Consider the following 20,392-nt stretch of genomic DNA (forward strand, 5'->3'; position numbering starts at 1 on the left):
TGCAAATATAATAAAATATTTTATAAATAAAATATGTTTTATATGCATTTATTTTAGGATTAAAATATGTTTTATGCAGAATTGTACTGTACTCAGTATGAAATGGTACACACACGTTTTGAACTGTGAACAAGGAGGACCTGATCCATAATCGGCATCTTTCCACAATAGTATGAAAAATATAGAGATTAAAAAAGGAACTGCACCCTGTGCTACACTTACGATTTATATTACAATAACTACATCAACAATAACTGCCACTATTATAAATATGACAACTGTTTAATGTTGTCTGTTTCTTGTAATGTTTTCCTCACTTTGTTAAAAAAAAAAAAAATCACAAGCATGTGAATTTGCAGTGATGGAGAAGATACCTTTTCTAATACAACACAATGTGGCGTGTTAAAAACAGTTGATTGATTGGTTTGGGCAGAGGTCCCCTTGTAACCCCTGATGACTGCTGCCAGTGCAGGACTGCAGGTAGAATCCACACAATATCCCTATGATACTTTCACTTATAGCTATAGGAGATATGTTTACATTGAAGAGTCTTACCTGTTTTTTCTTTGATTTCACAGAGAACGCTGAAGAGTGCTGGTTTCATTCTGTGACAGTTCAGTCCATGTTTCCTGTTTCAGTATAAGACAAAATCAAATAGTGAAATAAGTTCACTGCTAAAGTACATTTGCAAAATTACCTAGTCTGTTTGTTGTTTTAGAATTGTTCATATAGGCTAATTACCAGTATTTATGCAACAATCTCCTGCTCTATATTTTTCCTCATAGTTAGTGTTTGTATAAAACTTGTGCGCACTGACTTTGAACACTAAGAAGGAAAATAAAAACTATATAATCCCCTAAGTGACAACTTGGTGAGAGGTAGCACCATGTTAACACATTAGTACCACATTAACAGCCTATTGTTATGATGCACGGGGGACTTAAGTTAAGCGTCTCTGTTTACGGTGCCAACTTATAAAACATATAAATCAACCAACTTTGCTTGCGCCTCGTCCAGACTCTGATCGGTTATGGTCATGATCTGATGCAGGATGTCACCGATGTCTTGTTTTCTGCCGTCGCCGTCCGTCCCATCGTGTCCATGTGGAGGCGGCAATGCCATGCCACCTTGTACCGAGTGGCCAGCGAGACTCACGCCGCCGATCGACTGCATGATCCGGGCTTGATCGTCCATATTAGCCGCTAAAGAGTCTGTGCACTGAGCCACACAAATTGAAAAACTCATATACGAAACGGGCTACAACAACATACGCAGACTGAGATGGAGAGGCGAGGGGATGGATGCTCAAGAGCGACTTGGAAATGTAGATTTTTGTCCAAGTTGAATTTTACGCACGGTCCAAAGTGCCAAAACGATACGTTGTATTTCACGAAAAAGGCAAAATGCTTCTTGATTCAAAGTAAAGTGTCAAAGCTGAATGAGGTGGGTGTCCATCGTATCGTATCCCGGTGCCAATCTGTCTTTTCGCTGCGCGTTGACGGCTGATATAGACACAAACGCTCCTTGATGATCTCTCATTTATTCACGCTCTTCTTTTGCACGGGATTCCCTGCGTATTCTCCCCCTTCATAAAAAAAAAAAAATCCAAAATCCTCGTGGTTTTAGCAGCGGCAACAAAAATATCCACTGTGTAAATAAATGCAAATAGTCTTAGCAGGTGTTCAACTATAAATGAATCCTGCAAAAATTAGAAAAAATACGCACTCAACATAGAGCGAATAGGTTTAAAAAATACAGGAAAAATAGAAAAAGTTGGAGCTTGTTAAATACTTAAGAAAAAAATGAATACCGACAAGAAATTAATAATTAGGCTGCGGTGCAGTGCAAAGGCGACGCGCAGGAAAAATCTCTCGCCCTGCTCAAATTTATGAGCTGCAGCCTGAGCCTTGTGTGTGTTTTATGTTGTTTGATGGCAGCGCTAGTGAGCGATTGACAGTGTGCCAATGCCACTCACTCAGTCAGTGCAGACGTGTCAGAGCCAGGGAACAGGGCTTGGGAGAAAATACGAAAAAAATAAAAAATAAATAAATAAAAAATACAAATTGTGAGGATGCACGCTCCGCCCTGTAGAGGAGGGGTCTATATTCTTGTCACTTCTCGCCTGAACACCAAAAAACAAAATGTTAAGAGCTAGTAGTTCGGATGGTGATTAGAATGATGTCCCTCTCGCGCTCGTTTTCTTTGCTCCTGCGCCGCGTGTCCGTGTCTCCGCGCGTGCACTCGCAGTTACTTAGTTCAAACGGCTAATAAAGATTTATCCTGCTACAACACAGGCAAATACATAATGAGAGTTTTTACACAGTTTGATGTTCAACTGCATAGTCCCTCGTAAGCCCCGCTTCAAAACGGCCAACTCGAAGACATGTTTATATTATTCCTAAGTCAGGCTCCTCCACCAATCAGGAGGCGCTGTGACGGAGACTGACGACACCAGCGCCCTATTACTGGCAGATGCACGATGCTCCAGCCCGCCTACTCCATCCCTCCATCTTCACGGGGCTCCGCACAAAAGGAAGGCAACTTCTTATTGGCCGTTGCCCCGAGTGACACGCAGAGTGCACGCAGGCGGCGCTGCTCCGTGCTCCTCCGCAGTTGCTATGGTAGCAGACTAGTTGTTGAGCCGGGATGCGAGGATGTCAGAGGTACACAGTGGCATAAGTAAATAGAAATAAAATATGTCTCTTCACCGATGTTCTCTGCTTTTCTGTGTTGCCTGAGAGGAGTTGGAGCAATGCATTTTACACAGCTGTTCCTTCATTTACTCCACTTCTGCAACTGCAAGAAGGTTTTAAAGTTTTTGCATAGGCCTACATGACCATGTTTTTGTCAATGTTTTGTTAGGCCAACACGGTTTATGTCAGTGATTTGCACAAAGGGAATAAATTGTATTTCAAAGATTAAAGTAGGGTTTGTTAAACTGTTGTTACTTTTTGTTTATTTTGCTTTTTATCAGACCCTATTATTAAGTCCTAAGTGTTTTGTTTTTCCATTGTTTTAGCTGAGGGTCAACTAAACACTAACTGTCCCAATGTTATTATGCATTAAACTATAATTTATTGTAAAGTTACCTGCAGTTGTGGGTAGTGAGTACTCCCATCTCTCAGTTGTATTTCCTATAAGCTTGTACAATTTGCAAGATGGAGTGTGAACAGTAAACTTCATTAGGAGCGGTATCTTAGATCACACTGCTGTTTATCAGTGCCATTTAGGTGCTATCTGTTATAATTAAAACTCTTGAGATAGTAGACGCTATCTCTCTGGGGACTCGTTTGGCTTTGGAAGTCATTAGGTCACATGGGTTAGGGATTATAACACATAGCCCCGTGTTAAAGTGGACATCAACGCAATGCCATGCAAAATATTATGAAGAGTTGCAGTTCAGTAATGACTTTTGTTGTTACATTAGGAACAAATGTGCAAGTTATATGAGTTCATGTACATACAGATTTGTTTTTATAAGGCCTATAGTTTTATATTAGTATGAAAACTGAGATCTGTCAGTTCAAAGTTCATAAGCGTATCATTTCCTACTGATTAGTTTACTCGTAGATTTCTTAAACTGTTATATATTATTGAGGTTAACCTTTTTTGCCTTGTATTTCACATTTTTGTAGATGTAGTTCATTTGTTCATTCACTTCGCACCGTAATGCCTGATTGCAAACACTTACAAATCTAGAAGTCTTATTGATTGTGCGCTTGGCTGTCTGACAGTGCATACCCAGTCTGGTCTTTGGTGGGCTGCATGGCTGTACTCGTTCCTTTGACCTTGAAGTATAGGAGCGACGCTGTTGTGAGTTTAGTGAATGGGAGTCCCAGGACTACTGCATTTATCATGGAAATACTGAGCTGTCAAGTCTCACTACACACCTGTCAAAAGGGGCTCAAAAGGTGCAGCGCGGGCTCCTCTCCTCTGTTTCACTGCATGATTCTTCATTGTGTGGCATGGCGGGCCCGTTCACTGTTGTTTTCAGTCATGTGTCAACATAATTCATTTCCATACGCCACATCTGGTTAGACGCCGGGCCTGGAGTTTACATAACCAAAGAAGAAGAAAAGATGTTATGGTGAGATACTTCATTTTGATAGTTCATTTAAATAGGTTATGTTCACGTTGTAGAATTTGATGATGTCATAATTTCAGAGAGAAACCAGGGGCCTATATAAGTCTATGAGAGATTTACTGTTTTTGGAAGAAATATCCAAACTTATGATCCACAAACAGTGAAACCTTACCATTATTTGTTAGGTATTCATTCATCGTACCTGTCATATTAATCTTATGGCTTTAAGTCTTTGGAGTTGAATAATGGCACCACTCTGAAGATATTGTGAAAAAATAATTTTACTTTTGTTTTTATTCTGACAGAAAATATGAACTTTGTACCAGTTTTTTCATGTGGAAAGACTTAGTAATTACAGAGAGATTAACCATAAACCATGTCAACAAATCTACAATCTGACCTACCCTCCAGCTAAATTTAAAGGGGAATTCTCTCATGTGATGTCATATTAACCCAAACTATTATGACATGGAAACAATGCGCTCAAATAAATGGCTAAATATTGCTTATAATGTGACAAGTTATTTCCGTGTGCGTTGTTCATTAGGATAAATCAAATGACAATATTTTTACAAATGAGCCAAGCAAGGCATAAGAATAAGCACCTAGGAGCGAGGAGGCGACACTCTGTCATCATGCCTCTCGTTGTAACATCTGAAAAGACCCACAGGTGCTGTAGAAAGTGACTGTGTTGTCATATTTCATTTAGGCATCCTTCTGCAAAGCTGTAATTGCCTAATTAGCTTGTTAATTAGCAGATTAGCATTTACTGATAGAGTGGCTTGCTCTGTTGTGATGAGAGTAATACAGATTAAGTGAGAAGTTATGGGTGCATGATTCCACAATTTCTCCGTCCACAAAGGGGTCACAAATCATTAAAAGATTTGTGAAATGGCTGCGTGTTTGCCATTCAAAAAGATGAGGCGAGCTTGTATTATGTGTCTTGTACGCTGAGGAGTATTGAAAAAGCATGTGATATGAAAACTATCATGAAATAACTTTATAACTAATCATATTTTGTCACTGAGGATTCAGTCCAATTGAAAACTGTATAGGTGTATTAATGAAAATGTTTAAAAAGTTTTTCTTTTGTTTTGCTCATCACTTTCCTGGAGCAAAATGTCCTGTCTAAAAACAATAAATAAATAAATAAAAAATCCAATCTTAATGCCTAAAAGAAGAATACATTTTGACTTTTTGCCACACTTTAAAGGTCCATTATCTAACTTTTCTGGTGAAGGGACCGTTATCTGCTTGTCTCCATGGAGACATTGCTTTGCTTGGAACAGTATGACAGTAAACACATTGTAGCATGTGTGTTTTTAGTGCTGAAAAATACCTTGAGCCAACGTGTATTCATATCAAGCCCCATGATTCAAACATGGCCGCCTGCTCAAGTGAATGGGCTGAGCTCAGTGGCTCATGTTTAGTGGCAAGGAACATCCAGTGGCTGTGCAACCCACCGACCATGCGCAGTAGCGCTCTTCTCCCGTGTTAAAGAGCTAAAGATTAAAAAGCTCTTTTTAAGACATCTGAAGGATTTTGAACTGAGAAAAAGTACATGATCTGAAAATAGCCAAAAATCACCACAAAATCCGCCCTTTTAGAAAGCTGTAGGTGCCAATCACGCGAGCACAAACTGTATTTACATTGTGCTCTACGTGAAACATGCTTTTTGGGCTGCAGAGGATTTTTTCACTGCAGGGCCAGTGGACTGGCCACTTATCCAACTTGTGACAGGTTTAAGCTAGCAATACCCTATCCAGATATTATAATACATCCATGATTCATACTGTGAGCAGGGTTGCCGCTCCACAAATCTGAACTGTGACTTGGCCTGATGGCTTCTACCAGGAGATTAGATAAAGTTAATGCCATATTGCAGAACATTCCAGGCAAAGCAATAATATCTCAATGGAGTCAAACAGGGGGCGGACCTTCTATCATGTGTGCCTTTAATTATGCTGATTTTGATTTTCTTGTCTGGTGATGATTAGCTTTTGCTGATTTAGCAAGAACGTTTGTGATGCACTGTTCAGTCTTATTGAGGAGTGTTGTATATAGTGACAGAACTCCTGGACTGTCCCTCGGAGCCAGGGCAGCCTGTAGGAAATGACCAAGCCAAGACATTACTAACCCAATTACCAGCTGTCGGTGATTCCTTTTGGATACTTTATTCTTATTTATTTCCTGGTATTTGTCGTGAGTATGTGTGCACTTTGTCTTCATTATGAGGAGAGCACAGTGAGGTAGTGTGAATATTTGTTACATCTGCTGCTGCTTGTGTAATGTGGTAATGAAAAGTGTTTCTAAACATTCCTGCAGACAGGGAGGACCTCAGGGTCAAAGGCCATAAAAGCAAGATTTTCATTATATCACTTAGCAGTTTAATTCTATTCATCATTCTTTGGCTTGGTCAACAACTAATAAACAATATGGGACATTTGAACTGCAGTCCCCAAAATAATGACTTGTTTTCAGTTGCTAGAGCCCATAACAATGGCCTCTCTTGTGAAGTGTGATGTGCTAATTTAATATAATTCAATAGTTCTATTTTAAGAAGTTAAGTTCATTTTCCACAATTTAATAAGCATATAAGCAGGATAAAATGGTAAATGTGTGTATAATTTGCATGGGCTTTAGCAGTCACTGTATATTTTGGACCTTGTCTTGTTTCAGAACAACAAGGAGCTTAAACACTGAAAAGTTGTTTTTCATTGTTGTTAGTGGGTCAGGGTCCAAAAGGGGGTCATTGTAGAAAAAGTATATATTAAAAGTTTTGCAAACTTTGCAACTTCATCTTATTTTTTATTTAGTTAAATTATTACTGTAGCTACTAAAATACAGTATATAAAATAATAAATATCATATTCTGGGATAAAATTGGACTCGTTGTAAACCAGTTGAGAATTACAATCGTAAATGTATTGAGCTATATTCTACAGTTCAGTGAAACACTTGAGGTAGGAAAAGCATCCCTACATTTAACGCTTGTTAATCAACACACTCTTACTTAAACTGCACCAATGGGACAGTGCTGTCCTCAGTGGTCATTCCAGACAGCTCATCAGGCAGTTTCTTTAAAAGGTCAGCCTCTTGATAAAGTTGTAATCCCAGCAGCTCCAAAGTATCATATCTGGCAAATCCGTTTCTTTAGGAAGTCAAGACAGATGTGAGAGATCAGTCGCAGGCAGTAATCAGGAGGAGAAGGTGAGAGGTACACAGCCAGAGCGCTCGCCTGCATCAATCACACTATACTTGTCCTCCCTCAGCTCAGCCCGTTACTGTCTCCACTGAATGCACTTCTCTCTTTGCTTAAAATTATTACACAGGCCATAAACCCGGAGAGGTGAGCGTCCTGTTAATGTGGGTACATGTAGTGGTTGCAGTAACCTTTAAGATCGGACAGCCCAGTGCTGGCTTGGACACGCGCCATATATTCTGGTCAATAAGAGGCACCGATTGACTTGAGGAGGAGGTTTAAGGTCTTACATTTTAATTGTCACAAGCTCAAATTGATTCCTAAGAGAAGACGGAAACTAGAGGAGCTTCATGCATTTAGAGCAAAGAAACATAAACAATAAAAATAGAAGAGTTTAAACTTTTGTCCTTACCACACATAGTATAGTATGAAAGGGGACAAATTGTATCTTTAAGTAAAATTAAATTTTAAAGTCAGCATTCAGTATAAAGGGGTGTATCTTTCAGGATAAGGAGTTATGCGTATGTATTGTTTGTGTAATTATTATGTGAAATAAATAAAACAACAAAAATAGGAAATTAAAAATAAAAGCAGATGATTAGAAAATGCTCAAAGATGACAAACCTTAGAATAAGTATGTAGCTTATAAGACTAAATTTACTGCTAAAAAAGGTTAACTATAGCCTACTGTACTTCCTTCAACTACTGTACTAATATTACAAATTTAAAGTGCTCGTGGATGTAAATGAATATAAACCTATGCTCAAAAATCTATTGAAAAAGTCAGAGTGTGTACGTTAAAGGAAAAATCCACATATATTGTCTCCTGTGATTTACCAAATATCTATAACCAAAATGTTACCATCCCCATACATTTCAATGATTTATCTATGAAACTTTTCTTTCTCCCTTACACATCAATTTGCTTGGTAATGAAGAGAAAATCTCCAAAGAGGTCAGGGTGTAGCATGTCTAAATCACTGCGGCCAGACTGCCCTCAACTCAGCTGGAGTATTGACATTATGCCAGCTATGACACCATAACTCAGCCCACTGCGATGGTCATTTGATAAATGCTATCATAAATTGTTGACAAAACAATTTGTGATGTATTATGTTACCGATGGGTTGTACTGCTTATCAAATCAAGTAATCTGGCAGGGCCCTCCATTCATCAGCATAATGCAGGCTGCGCTCGCTCGTAGATAGTGATGACTTTGTTGCTTTGTCGACATCCATTTCGAGTGTAGCGTCTCTGGAAGCCCAAGTGCGGCTCATGTTGTGGTTTCATTATTTTGAAGAGGCTCTTATAGAGGTGCCCTGTTACTATCTCCCTCCTCCAACGAGTGTGACCAACAATAGGCTGTGTATTTGCGCAGGAATAGGGGCTTATCTACAGGAGTTATCAAATCGTAAGTCTTTGGGATATAAAACAAACATCAAATTTGAATCAAATTTACACACACATTCAGAATGCATTTGTAAGAGTATGGGAATGTTGGTGCTCAAAATGTCAAGGGTTAAATCTGATGAGGGTACTGGATGTTGTTACACCTTTAACAAATTTCACATTACAATCATAACCCACTGACAAAAAAATAAGCTAGAAAATCATTACAAAACCTCAACAAAACACACATATTAACAAAACAGAATGCAGTGAAAAATAGTTTGACTGACCTATGGCTGCTTTATATTGTAATACTGCAAACTTCTTCTTAACTGTAACTACAGCCAATCAGCAGATATTCATTTAATTTCCTGAAACATCAAAGTCTGACATGTGAAGACACCACAACTCCAGCCATCACTTTAAATGGTTGTTTTTCACCGTGAGCCAGGCATTTGTCATCTATTATTATAACTCACAAAAAGAGAAAAAAACAGCAGACAGAAAAATAATCCGATTGAACCGAACAAGTCAACAGTAAGTTCATTATCGTTTGAGCAGTGACAAGCTGTGAGTGCCTTTGTCCAGCGGGCCTTATGTAGTCAATAATCAGTGCATTGTAATGAAGAATTGTGCTATTATTTTTAACTCTTAAAAAGCCTGTGTATTGTCAGATTTCTTCAAAGAGTGAGATGTCTGTCTGTGTCCTATTTGTCTTGTTAAAGCTCCTCATTTGAGTCCAAAACATGTCCATACAGTGTGCGCTACAGCCAATCTCAACCTGGAATATTTGATCTTAAAAGCCATGTTGCTGTAGAAATCTCCTGCTCTTGATCAAGACATTGCGGCGTCTTTTCATCATAGCGCTCTTTGCTGGAAGTCGCCTGTCCATCGTGTGCACTGACAGTGCCATTTCTGTTTGGTTGGCAGTGGACGACCCCGTGGGCTTCAAAGACACATTGAAGTTTTGCAAATAATCTGTCAGAAAAATCACAGAGCCCATACCACCAGATCTGCGCTAGTGTACGGCGTGCTGTTGTTGACACCTGGGATAATGTTCTTTGTCAGGCTTTCTCAAACCAAACTCCTGCTTCCTTATAGTAATAGTTATAATGCCATTTGCGGCGTGGAGGGGATTAGATGACCCGTTGGATGGTGACATTTTGTATCGGCGCTGTGGAGAAGATGGGATTTATGAAATGGGTCATACGCGTTCACAGGAGTCTTGCTTAAGCCGCAGTTAAAGCCACATGACCTTAACAGAGAGGGAAAACGTATCACTGGAAAATGCTAATCTACTGCATTTGCCTGGCATTAATTCAGAGCATGAATGGAGATCACACATATTTCTTTAAAACAGATTTTTTTCTAATAATAGATCAGGAATCTAAATGCAAATAAATATTCAAATTGCAATTTATGAATTTCACTACAGATACACATTTTTCGCCATCTCATTTTGCAGAAAAGAAGAAAAGGAATCAGTTTACCAATTATCCATTAACTAACTGGTGTATGTTCATGTGACAAAAAGACAAACTGATACACCTCTTCATAAAACGTCAGTAAAAATAAATAAATAAATAAAAGGAGTAGCTCCATTGGTGATCCAAAGGTTGGCAGTTCGAATCCTGCTCTCAACATAAACATCAATGACTGAGTGGTCAGATCCCTAGATTCTGCCTCCTATAGATGAATGCTGTCGTGTTCTTGGGCAAGACACTTGCCCCCAGTGTCTGTGTACATTGGTATGAATGTGTGTGAATGGGTGAGTGGTTCCTTTGGGTGTGTTGAACATGGAAAAGCTCTATATATACCATTACCAAAAATAAAAAACTTAGGAATATGTTCTAGTTCTAGTTCATTTAAATTTTTTCTCCGTATTCCTTAATTGTTTGGTTCTGGATTAGTCCTATACTCATCTTGATTAGTTCTGATTCCCTCTAATACATGTCTTACAAGTGTTTATGAAACAGTAACGCATGAAATAAAATACCTCATCTTATTTACACATCCTCAAATTTATCCGTCTTTAAAAAGCTTTGAATATTCCTAGATTTTGGCAGAGCTGTGTTCATTCTGCTTATTTTCTATGACAAGTGAGCCGTGCTAAGTTCTCAAGGTTAATGTTTCTCTGGAGCTTTGAACTTTGACTCCCTGCACAGGTCATGGCAATTAGGCCTTTCAGCGGTGAATTAAACGTGTTTGAAATGTAGAGGTCTGCTTTCATTGCATGACCCCAAAGGAGGCCAAAAAACACAGTTCAGAGGTAATACCAACACGCATAAATGCCAGTAATTTGGCATCATGTTTTTTTCAAGACATTTTGGTGCCATTAAAATTCCATATAAGTGTAATACATAATGAAAACATATGCAGTTTTGTATGCATAACATTATTGGGGAGTAACTATCTATAACCATGTTTTTTTGTGTGTGTGTGTTTTTCCCATTGTGCTGCAACAGTGTATTGTATACTATGCTCCAGCCTCTAGGTCAAATGCCCTTTCCTATTGCAATGTTAGCTCAAACTATATTAATGAGTTTCAGCTTCCTGTTATATACAACATTTTGAGGAATTTTCCCATTCAAAAGTTATAATATTTTCTTTTAAATTATTAACTATGCTATGACTGATCCTAATTTATCATCATCCAGAAACCCATGGGTACTGTGAAACTGTCTATTGGAGCAATCTGACATTCGGCATAACAATGTAAACATTTAAGTGCTGCATTAAGTGAAATGTGTTGAGTTCAGTCCACCGTGCTGCAACTCATCCTTCAATGGAGTTTAGGCATTAGCTTAAACCAGAACCAGTATCCAATAATAATTAACTTGAGTATATCGGTGGGCCATTATTCACAGTAAAGTAACCTTTTAATAGCTGAGCCTTTAACTCCACTGCAGGTAATGACTTTAAAGAGTGCTTATTAAAAGAGAAATGGTAATGAGCTTTAATAAAGCAGAACAACTTTGAAATGAAGAGCGCCTTTGAATAGAAGCGGATGGAGGGATGAGACCTGTGATTCCATTAAGCACACTAATGATTCTTTATCAGGCTCTTATGTGTACATGGACTTAACATTAACAGTGATTGAGGAAGCGTTTCACTAAAAAGATGGGCCTTTTCATTGCCCTTTAAAAGATCTGATAAGAGAAAAAGAACTTTAGTCATTTGAATCTCGGAGAATTGATAACACAAGTACTACGACCTCCAAGTCACCGAGTGAAGCAGAAATCTCCTTCAGCACTTATGGTCTGTAACAAAATGGCACATGTGTAATTATAAAATGAATCTGTCTCATTATGTGTGAAAATGAAGCAAGTCAAAGGAAGGAGATGAAGTGATAAGACAGTTTGGATAATGTCGAGCACATATTTTATTTTCTATAGACTAAATCTATTAAGAATCCTCAGCCAAGCAGAAAATTCCCAGTGAATAGTAAATCCCATGAATATAGTTTCAACAATATTATTTTGTATAGAAATGCTAAAAGGCATCCACGTAATAAGACAAAGCATAAAAGAAACTCATAGACAGTGAATGGAAATAATTAAATCAATCTGTGGTGAGCAGCTGGAGAAGGACTCCAGCTGACAATAGCACCTGGGTGTGTGGCGCAGGCTGCCTGGGGCGGATCGGCTCGTGCCCACACACCCCACCCCTCTCTGGGCCCACCACTGCCCCCCCCCTCTACACTGCCACAACGCCTAGACCCCCCTGTTCTGCACTCACCACCTCTTCCCAGCCCCCTCAGCACCCACACCCATTGCCCCCACCCCTGCTGAAGACTTGCCTGATGCGCCCCCCCCCCCCCCCCCCCCCCCCCCCAGCCCTGTCTGAGACATACAGAGTCCCATGCTTAGAGCCTAATTAAAGGGATGATTTGTGAAACACCTTGTTTCATACAATTAATCAATGTAGAGCGATAAAAGCCATCATCAGATAATATTCGCTCTGTCCAAAAGACTGAGGTGCATTTGAGAAGTGAAACATTTTTAAAAGTCAACAGGAAAAGTTGGCGAAGCTTTCTGTTTAAACTGGCGTCATCTGCAATGACTTTCCACATGGACACTACTGTACAAATGATCCCGTCTCACCATTAGTGACAACAACTTGCTCTGTGTTCGTACATCACTTTGCTTTCTTTAAACAGAAGCCAAACATACATGAGGAAATGAATGAGCGCGTGCAGACCCAAACAAATGCTCTCCTTCTTCCATGTTCTCCTCATCTCAACATGTTTTAATTAGTCGTGAAAAATGACTTCATTTGGAAGATAAATAACGTGAGCAGGGCATGTCTGTTTTTGCTTGGCAGGGCTAAAGATGGCTGCTGTTTCTCTTTGCTCTCTCTCTGAAACAACTACAGACAATTTGCATAGTTTATGATGCTAATGTGCCTTTATAGAGTTTAAAACTGGTGACCAGCCACAATAAAGTCTAAACTGTGTAATAGTGCACATGGTGTATTATTAAGTCATAGTGTCATCATGAACAAATAATCATAACCCTAATGCCTCCGACTGCACACAGAGCAACTGCGGTGTTGGAGCAGTATTCTTGCAGAGTGGTTACAGGCTTGGAACGCTGTACTAACGGGACCACAAGATCACATGATAACAAACCATTAATTTACAGAAATATGCCTGCGGGAACTCCCAACAGAACTGATCCGGAGCACCAGTGCACCTCCGTCACCTCCTCCACAGTGCACCGAGGGCAGTCTGAGCTTCTTCTTCATGTGAGTTGCACTCCTCAAGGATACTGCTCCAAATTTTCTAAAAAGGAATCATTCCATCATTATAATTTATGCACAACGAAGACATTTTTTTCATGTAATAACATTTGCTTGGTAACAGTTACCAAATAATCTCTACTTATGTTACATCTGCTGCCCACGTCCAAATCACTGACTGTATATATTATGGACATCATCTTGTCATTCTGTCCCATTCACTATAATGGCTATAAGTTTACAGAAATCTAAATGGTAAATTGTGAATTCACACACTCACGAGAATAGATCTTGGCATGCACCCGCTTAATCGGGTGGACCAATCACAGAGCAGCACTGAGGGTTATGAGGAAGCCAAAGGCAAAGTGCCCAAACGAACCAAAACAATCATGGCGATGCTGACAGACATATTTCAGCTTATTTTAGCATCAATATGGACTATTTTGTTTATGAAAAACATGGAGAAGTTAAACACTTTGTACATTTGTGGACAGGGAAGATGTTCCACTGTGATACTTCGACCAATCAGATTCAAATAATCATCATGATATTCCGTGTTTTCCAATCGCTTTCAGTAAGACCTATCCCAGATTGATGACATGTAGAACTCAATTCAGAGTGCTACACATCAACCTGTCATGAGCCAGGTTAAGTTTCTCCGCCCCCAGAAGAAATTCCTAAAAAGGGCATACAGTCCAGACAAAGACGCCAATCAAAGTCTTGCCTCATTAGAAATGAACGGTACACACACTTGAAAAATTCACAGCAGCCAAACAAGCCTGGTTTACAAACTTTCACGCAAAGTTCTGGAAAATCTGATTGTGAGCTGGGGTCACTGAGTGATACGGAGATATGGATGTTCTTTTTGTTCTTTTTTCCTAACATGATGTTCCTTCGGTCGAAATGGGAATCAGCATTTCTTCGTCCAAGCCCCTTCAATCATCTTTATTCCCCTTATCACCCATTTTAACAACTTTACTCCTGCTCACCGAATTACACATATCATCGATAAATATTTATTCAGTGCTGGTGGTGAGCAATGGCTGTGAACTCAGGTGTAATTTGGTTTCAGTCTATCAAGATTAATTTTGTAGTGAACATGATGAATGCAACGCTGCTCTGTGCTCCGATGCATCAGTGTCACTCCCCACCAGATTTTTCACTGAAGTTGAGAGTTTCCAAGATTAAGTGCGGTATTAGTCAATGTTTTTGGGGATAAGACTTCACACTAATTTAGTGAAGAGCAACAACCTGCAGAGGAAGGCTCCATTAGCAATGACAATGAACTACAGCTCTGGTGAGGAAAATCTGATTAACACCGTGCGCTACCATTGTGCACTCATTCTGCGGCTCGGGTGATAATTCCACATTTGCAGCAATAAAATTTCCCTGCCAAATTTCTCCCTTTACCCGAGAATTGTCGTATTTTATCAGCTCCCCATGAGGCCACACAATATTGTTAGTTGTGACACAGGATTTATAGATGTGTCGAGGGAATATGAGTCAATCCCCAGAATCAGAAAAGAGCTATTTGTTTATGAATTCGAGAATATGTTAGATCTCATTTGAGCGGCATTGTAATGTGCCAAATTTCAAACAAAAAAATCAACAGCGTGCCCGAGGCTATTTGAGAAGAGTGCAAGTGTACAGGGCTCCTCGGAAAAATCTCTCTTCTAAAGTCTTTGTAATGTCTTTAACTGTGTGCACTGTCTGCAGTAGTAGTGTTTTGTTAGAAAAGGACAAAGAAATCTGCATCGGTTTTACACAAATACAACAGTAAATAGTCGCTTTATATTGCAATGGTTAAACATTTAATAGTGAAGTAAGTTTATTCTATATAAAAGGGTGCCTATAGATCTTCTGAATAGTGGTCTGGATCCATGCCAAATTAATAACTGCCTCTAATTTAACTTAAAAATTGAAAAAATAAAATTGAACATTTTAACAATAAAATGTTTTGCACAATATCGTATCTCTTTATCATTCCCTTTTGAGAGTTAGTCTTCCTATTGAGATCAGATGTTCAGAATATATAAAACTGACAAGTTGCTGTCAGCATTGATTTCCATTTCTCCAGAAACATGGTGTTGAGATCCTCTCCGGGCAGATAAGTATCTTTACACATGACTGCCAGATTTGATTGCCTTCTGTAAGAGGGAGACTGGATACACACTACATTGTATTCTCTTTCTGTTATGCCATAGTCTGCCCCTCACTGCGCCCTCATCTAAATAAGAATATTTCTTCCATGCTTGGCTGTCCTTGGAAGGATTGGTGTGCAGTGGAGCTGTGGTGTCAGATGTACGGGGGGGTATCCACTCGCTGGAACATGTGACCTCAGCAAACTGGAGATGTCGGCTCGGATTGCTATAAAAAGTCTTTTTTATGTAGTGTTCATGGGCTATGTCTCTCTCAGGCTAAAATTAGAGCTGCCATTTGGCCACAACGTATGAGGTTAACAACTAATAGCTATTATTGCAATCAGTGTAGTTGTTTTGCTTATATTGTTATACATGAACTTTTCATTTGGTTTGTTTGTTTTAGAACACGGTAAATATAATAGCACTAAAGCCTAAGCCTTAATGAGTGTTACTGTAAAGAATGTTCATTAACAGGACATTAACAGAGATGTGCAGATTCGGCTTAGCACAAACTTCCTCAACTTAAATCAAAATAAAACTGAGGTTGTGGTGTTTGGCCAAACTAACCCACTGCTTGGGCCTGACAGTGTGACTGGTCCTCTGTCCTCTTATTGTCACCCTGCAGTGAGGAAACTTGGGGTGCTTGTGGACTCTATGTTCAAAGTGGACAAGCACATTAGCACTGTCATATAGTGCAGCTTCTTTCAGTTGAGGCTCCTTGCTAACATAAAGCCCTAACTTCCACGGGTGGATTTTGAAAAAGCAAACCATGCATTTGTAACACTGAGTCTGGATGATTGTAATTCTCTGTATGTGGAGCTGGACCAGGCCTCCCTGCAGCACTTACAGAATGTCCAGAACAAGAGACAAGAGCACTCTATGGGTCCACTTTGTTTGCAGTCCTATACTCCACCCAGAGCCCTGAGGTCAGCTGACCCGCTCCTGCTGCTGTGCCCAAAGCTGGGCTCAAGACAAGAGGTGACAGAGCCTTTTCTGCGGCAGCGCCCAGAAAAGGGAAAAGCCTCCCTCTGCCTGTCAGATCCTCTCAATCTTTAATGCAGTTTAAAGACTAGACAGACTGAAAACCCACCTCTTCTACCTGGTATTTAATCCTAGCTAGACAGGATATCGTGGTGTTTTATTGTTCTTTTCATATGCATTGTGTTATCTGTATATTTGTTTTTGCTTTTTGCTTCTTTGGTGAAGCTTTGGTCAGCTGAAGTTGTGATAAATGTGCTATATATAGAAATAAACGTAGAACTGAACTAAACTGAAAACAAACAATTATGTAATATTATTATTAAAAATGATGATTTTGTAAATGAAAGTAAATATGTATTTTGGACATGTCATTTTAAGCTGAGGTGAATGCAGGAGCTTTGTGACGAGCCAACATGCTTTGATGGTTGCTGCTTCACACAGTGCAATAATAAATTTGGGGCTATGGGGGTCTGACATTGTCTGCGCTCACTATAATTAAGCGGTGCATTAGAAAGAAGGCTGGAATAAAACATGAGTATGTAAATGCAGCCTGGAGCTGATGTTCTAGTGATTATTACAATGCAGATAAAGCATTTCTCACAACTGGCTGTGTCTACTGAAGCCTCCAAAAACATCTGGACCTTTTAATTGAAAAATGGCGTGGTGTTTCGCTGTGCTGCTCTGCGCTAAGTGAAGTCAACAATTAAGACCAAAATGTAATTGATACGAATTGCATTGCTTCATTATTTGGTGTTCTAGTCAAGAAAATTGATTTATCAATTATTTACAGGTCACAGAGCAGAGGCCATGCATTTGTGTTCTCCGAGGATCATCTCTGGAACATACAGCAGCGGTCCGTCCAGATGAAATCACATTATTACCCCACTATGTTCACAACAAATTAGCTGAAAACTCATTTTAGTGCTGCTACCATCTACATGATGAACTGTAATGCATGGACAACTCCTTTAATCATTTTATGTACAATGTGCTTTCCCGCCTCTGGACGACATTTAATTGTTCGTGATGCATATTAATGTATATTATCAATGTAATAACTAGCACTTTCATTTAAACACTGGATATTTGTTGAGTAACAACTTTCACACAACAGAAGATCAGATATGCGTCATATAAACCTCAAACTCAAACCAACTCATGACTGCTGCCTGATCATAAGAGCACACACTGACACACATTCTACGATATATTATTTTACATACAAAATACCTGAAAAACTGTAAAGAGCTGAGTTTCTTGCACACATTCCTTCATCCTCACAGTTTGAAGTGAGTGTAGATTTGTGGGCACAGGGCGGAGGCTGTTCTTCTGCCAATATGGCAGCAGCAGCCTGAGTGATGGGCATGTGGCGATGTCACTAATGATCAGAGCATAATGATTGGCTGACAGGGAAGCACAGCAATAGACTGTCACTGGGGTAGAGTTAAAGAGGGGCCCTAATGAACCTGCAAACTCCTCTGCACCAACCTCCTCCATCACCATCATCACATTATCATTACATATGACTGAAACGTACAGTGTTTTGTCTCACTGACAGGTTGTAACCACAGGCACAGGTACTTTTTACATAATACCTCTATGTTAATCCAGAAACAGGATGTCCAAAGTTAGTAAATCCAAACTTTTTACTGGTCCCCAACCTATTAAAAGAAACAAAGACATCTGGTTTCAATCTACATAACAACATTACAGCAGACCTATTATGCAAAATTGACTTTTCAGAGCTTTTAACCATTTTCCTCCTCACCATTTACCCACATGAAGTTGTATCTGGAGTGATTTGTGCATGTCTGAGCAATCTTTAATCACTTATTTTCAAGACACAACACTGCAGATCAACCCCTGTTCTCATCGCCACCAGTATATGCTCACTGCTCTGTACTCACTTCATTCTCCGATTTTATTTTCTTAATCCGTGAGACACATATGATTCAGCAGGGTCGCATAATCATTTTGGTACAAATTCAAAAAATCCACTACTTGCTTGCATGATCTACCGTTATCCATCGGCGGTCCACTTACCACTGGGTACGGCAGTTTCTAATCCAAAAGTGAGTTGATTTGTTTCTTTTATCAAGTTGTTTTGGATGAATATTGCAATTTATGTCAAAATTTTAACATAATGATCTACGGTGTCGTAGATGATAACTATAAAGCAGACACAAGAGCATTATATCTTCTTGAAGTTATTTAGTATTTATTAGAGCAATTAAGTAATATGGAACAAATACATATCAGTACAAAATGCAGAGTATGCACAAGCATGATTTACTAACATAATTTACTGTGGCTATAACTATACTATTAAAGAAGTATAATTTTTGCTACTCACGTCATTACCTATTTATTGGTGTCATGTTATGAAATGAAAAGTCTGTTGTACCCAATTTGGTCTTTTTCTACAACTATTCAAACGTCCATTGGAGCATCTGTAACTTTTTTTTTGTTCCAGTGAGATTTCTCATGTATTGTATGGCATGATTTTACCCCAAGCCAGCAAAAAAGCCCCTATGTTTTGTCTCAATGCCATCTCAGAACACGCTGTACACATCTGTCACCCTCATATCTATATTTCATGCTATTACCTTTTAGGCCCTGGGCTGCCTGATGTAAGCCTGGGGGTAGTTGATTTCCACCAGCATGAGCTTTCAGAGGAGGAAGGATCAAGTCGTAATCATGGTGCGTCGTGGCAGTGTTTTAGCAGCGGGTGTCCTATATACCAATATCCCAAGTGGGTCCGATTCTGTAGCACTCAGCGAAATGAAGAATACCTTATGACCCTATTTTTATCAGATGCTCCGTTAGCCCTGTCGCCCCGTTCTGTCTCGGCTGTAACTCCCAACCTGCTGTAAGAACAAACTTGACAAGTTCGAAGACATAGGTTTTTATAAAGTTTGTAAAACATTAAAAGTACTCTTAGGACATTTTGTTTGTCATTGTTATGTATAAAAATAGGGGTATTACGTAAAATCGAGCTTTCTACCGTGTTATAACATTGTCCCCTCATCAAAAACGTGCCTTAAGAGGTTTTAGATGTCATCCGTGCATGTTTCAGTAATTTAGAGTTCTCTCCCAGGCCCTATTGGAACCTTCCACACGGTTAGCTGTAAGATTCTGTCCACCTTCTGTCAATTCTCCACAAATATACAAAAGCATGATACAAAACTGTACACAACAACTTGACAAAACTGATGTGCAGTAGTTTCATTAGCGGGATGCGCAATGATTTGTTTTGATAGTGCTCTGAAGGGGGAGTGGCGTGTATCAAGTCACACACGATCAAAGCGTCAAAAACGACAAGAAATTAATTATTAAAACACTTTAGTACGCTTATTTTGATTGGGAGAGGAAGAATCTATTAAAGTAAATTAACGGAAGACCAGATGAAGCTCACTGGACTTTAGTACGTTGATTTCAGGGAATACAGCATTTTCAAGATAATAAAAGGTAAAATCGTGATCTAAATATGTTATGTGTTAGCAGTTAATACCCCATAGAAGTAAAATACACTCTATTTAATGTAGTTTAGGTACGTTTCCGATAATCCGATTCTATTTCTACAACTTGATCTATTGCTGACCAGTTTACAAGGAAAATCTCAAACTATAACATCATACTGTAAGCCACATTTCTATCTTCTTCATCAAAAATTGTGGTACAGATCTGAAAGTCGCACACCATTATAACACTGCGACATTTTTCACTGTGCTCACCAGAGGAAACGTTCACCCCATCACTTCCTTTAATTATGGCTGGATCCCATTCAACTCTTGTCCTTGCAATATTATTTTATCTCATTTGAGGGAAAAATGAAAGGGTGAAAAAACCCCAGCA

General features: G+C 39.2%; 2 protein-coding genes across 7 annotated transcripts in view; both read right to left on the bottom strand.

The window, feature by feature from the left end:
- Nucleotides 1–2,396, bottom strand: part of pbx3b (pre-B-cell leukemia homeobox 3b) — a 57,541-nt gene extending 55,145 nt beyond the window's left edge. For 2 of the 6 annotated variants that reach the window (XM_055224511.1, XM_033972929.2), the window contains exons 1-2: nucleotides 998–2,391; nucleotides 556–629 (exon numbers count right to left, since the gene is read on the bottom strand). In XM_055224511.1, coding sequence (XP_055080486.1) covers nucleotides 556–629; nucleotides 998–1,245 — 322 coding nt within the window. In that variant the 5' untranslated portion in view covers nucleotides 1,246–2,391. Of the gene's footprint in view, nucleotides 1–555; nucleotides 630–997 lie in introns of all 6 variants that reach the window. The other 4 variants (XM_055224512.1, XM_055224513.1, XM_033972930.2 and 1 more) reach the window with 4 other exon arrangements.
- Nucleotides 1–20,392, bottom strand: part of gapvd1 (GTPase activating protein and VPS9 domains 1) — a 227,208-nt gene that overhangs the window by 128,816 nt on the left and 78,000 nt on the right. The window lies entirely within an intron of this gene.

The sequence above is a fragment of the Periophthalmus magnuspinnatus genome, chromosome 9 (genome assembly GCF_009829125.3).
Source record: "Periophthalmus magnuspinnatus isolate fPerMag1 chromosome 9, fPerMag1.2.pri, whole genome shotgun sequence".
NCBI classification, from domain to species: domain Eukaryota; kingdom Metazoa; phylum Chordata; class Actinopteri; order Gobiiformes; family Gobiidae; genus Periophthalmus; species Periophthalmus magnuspinnatus.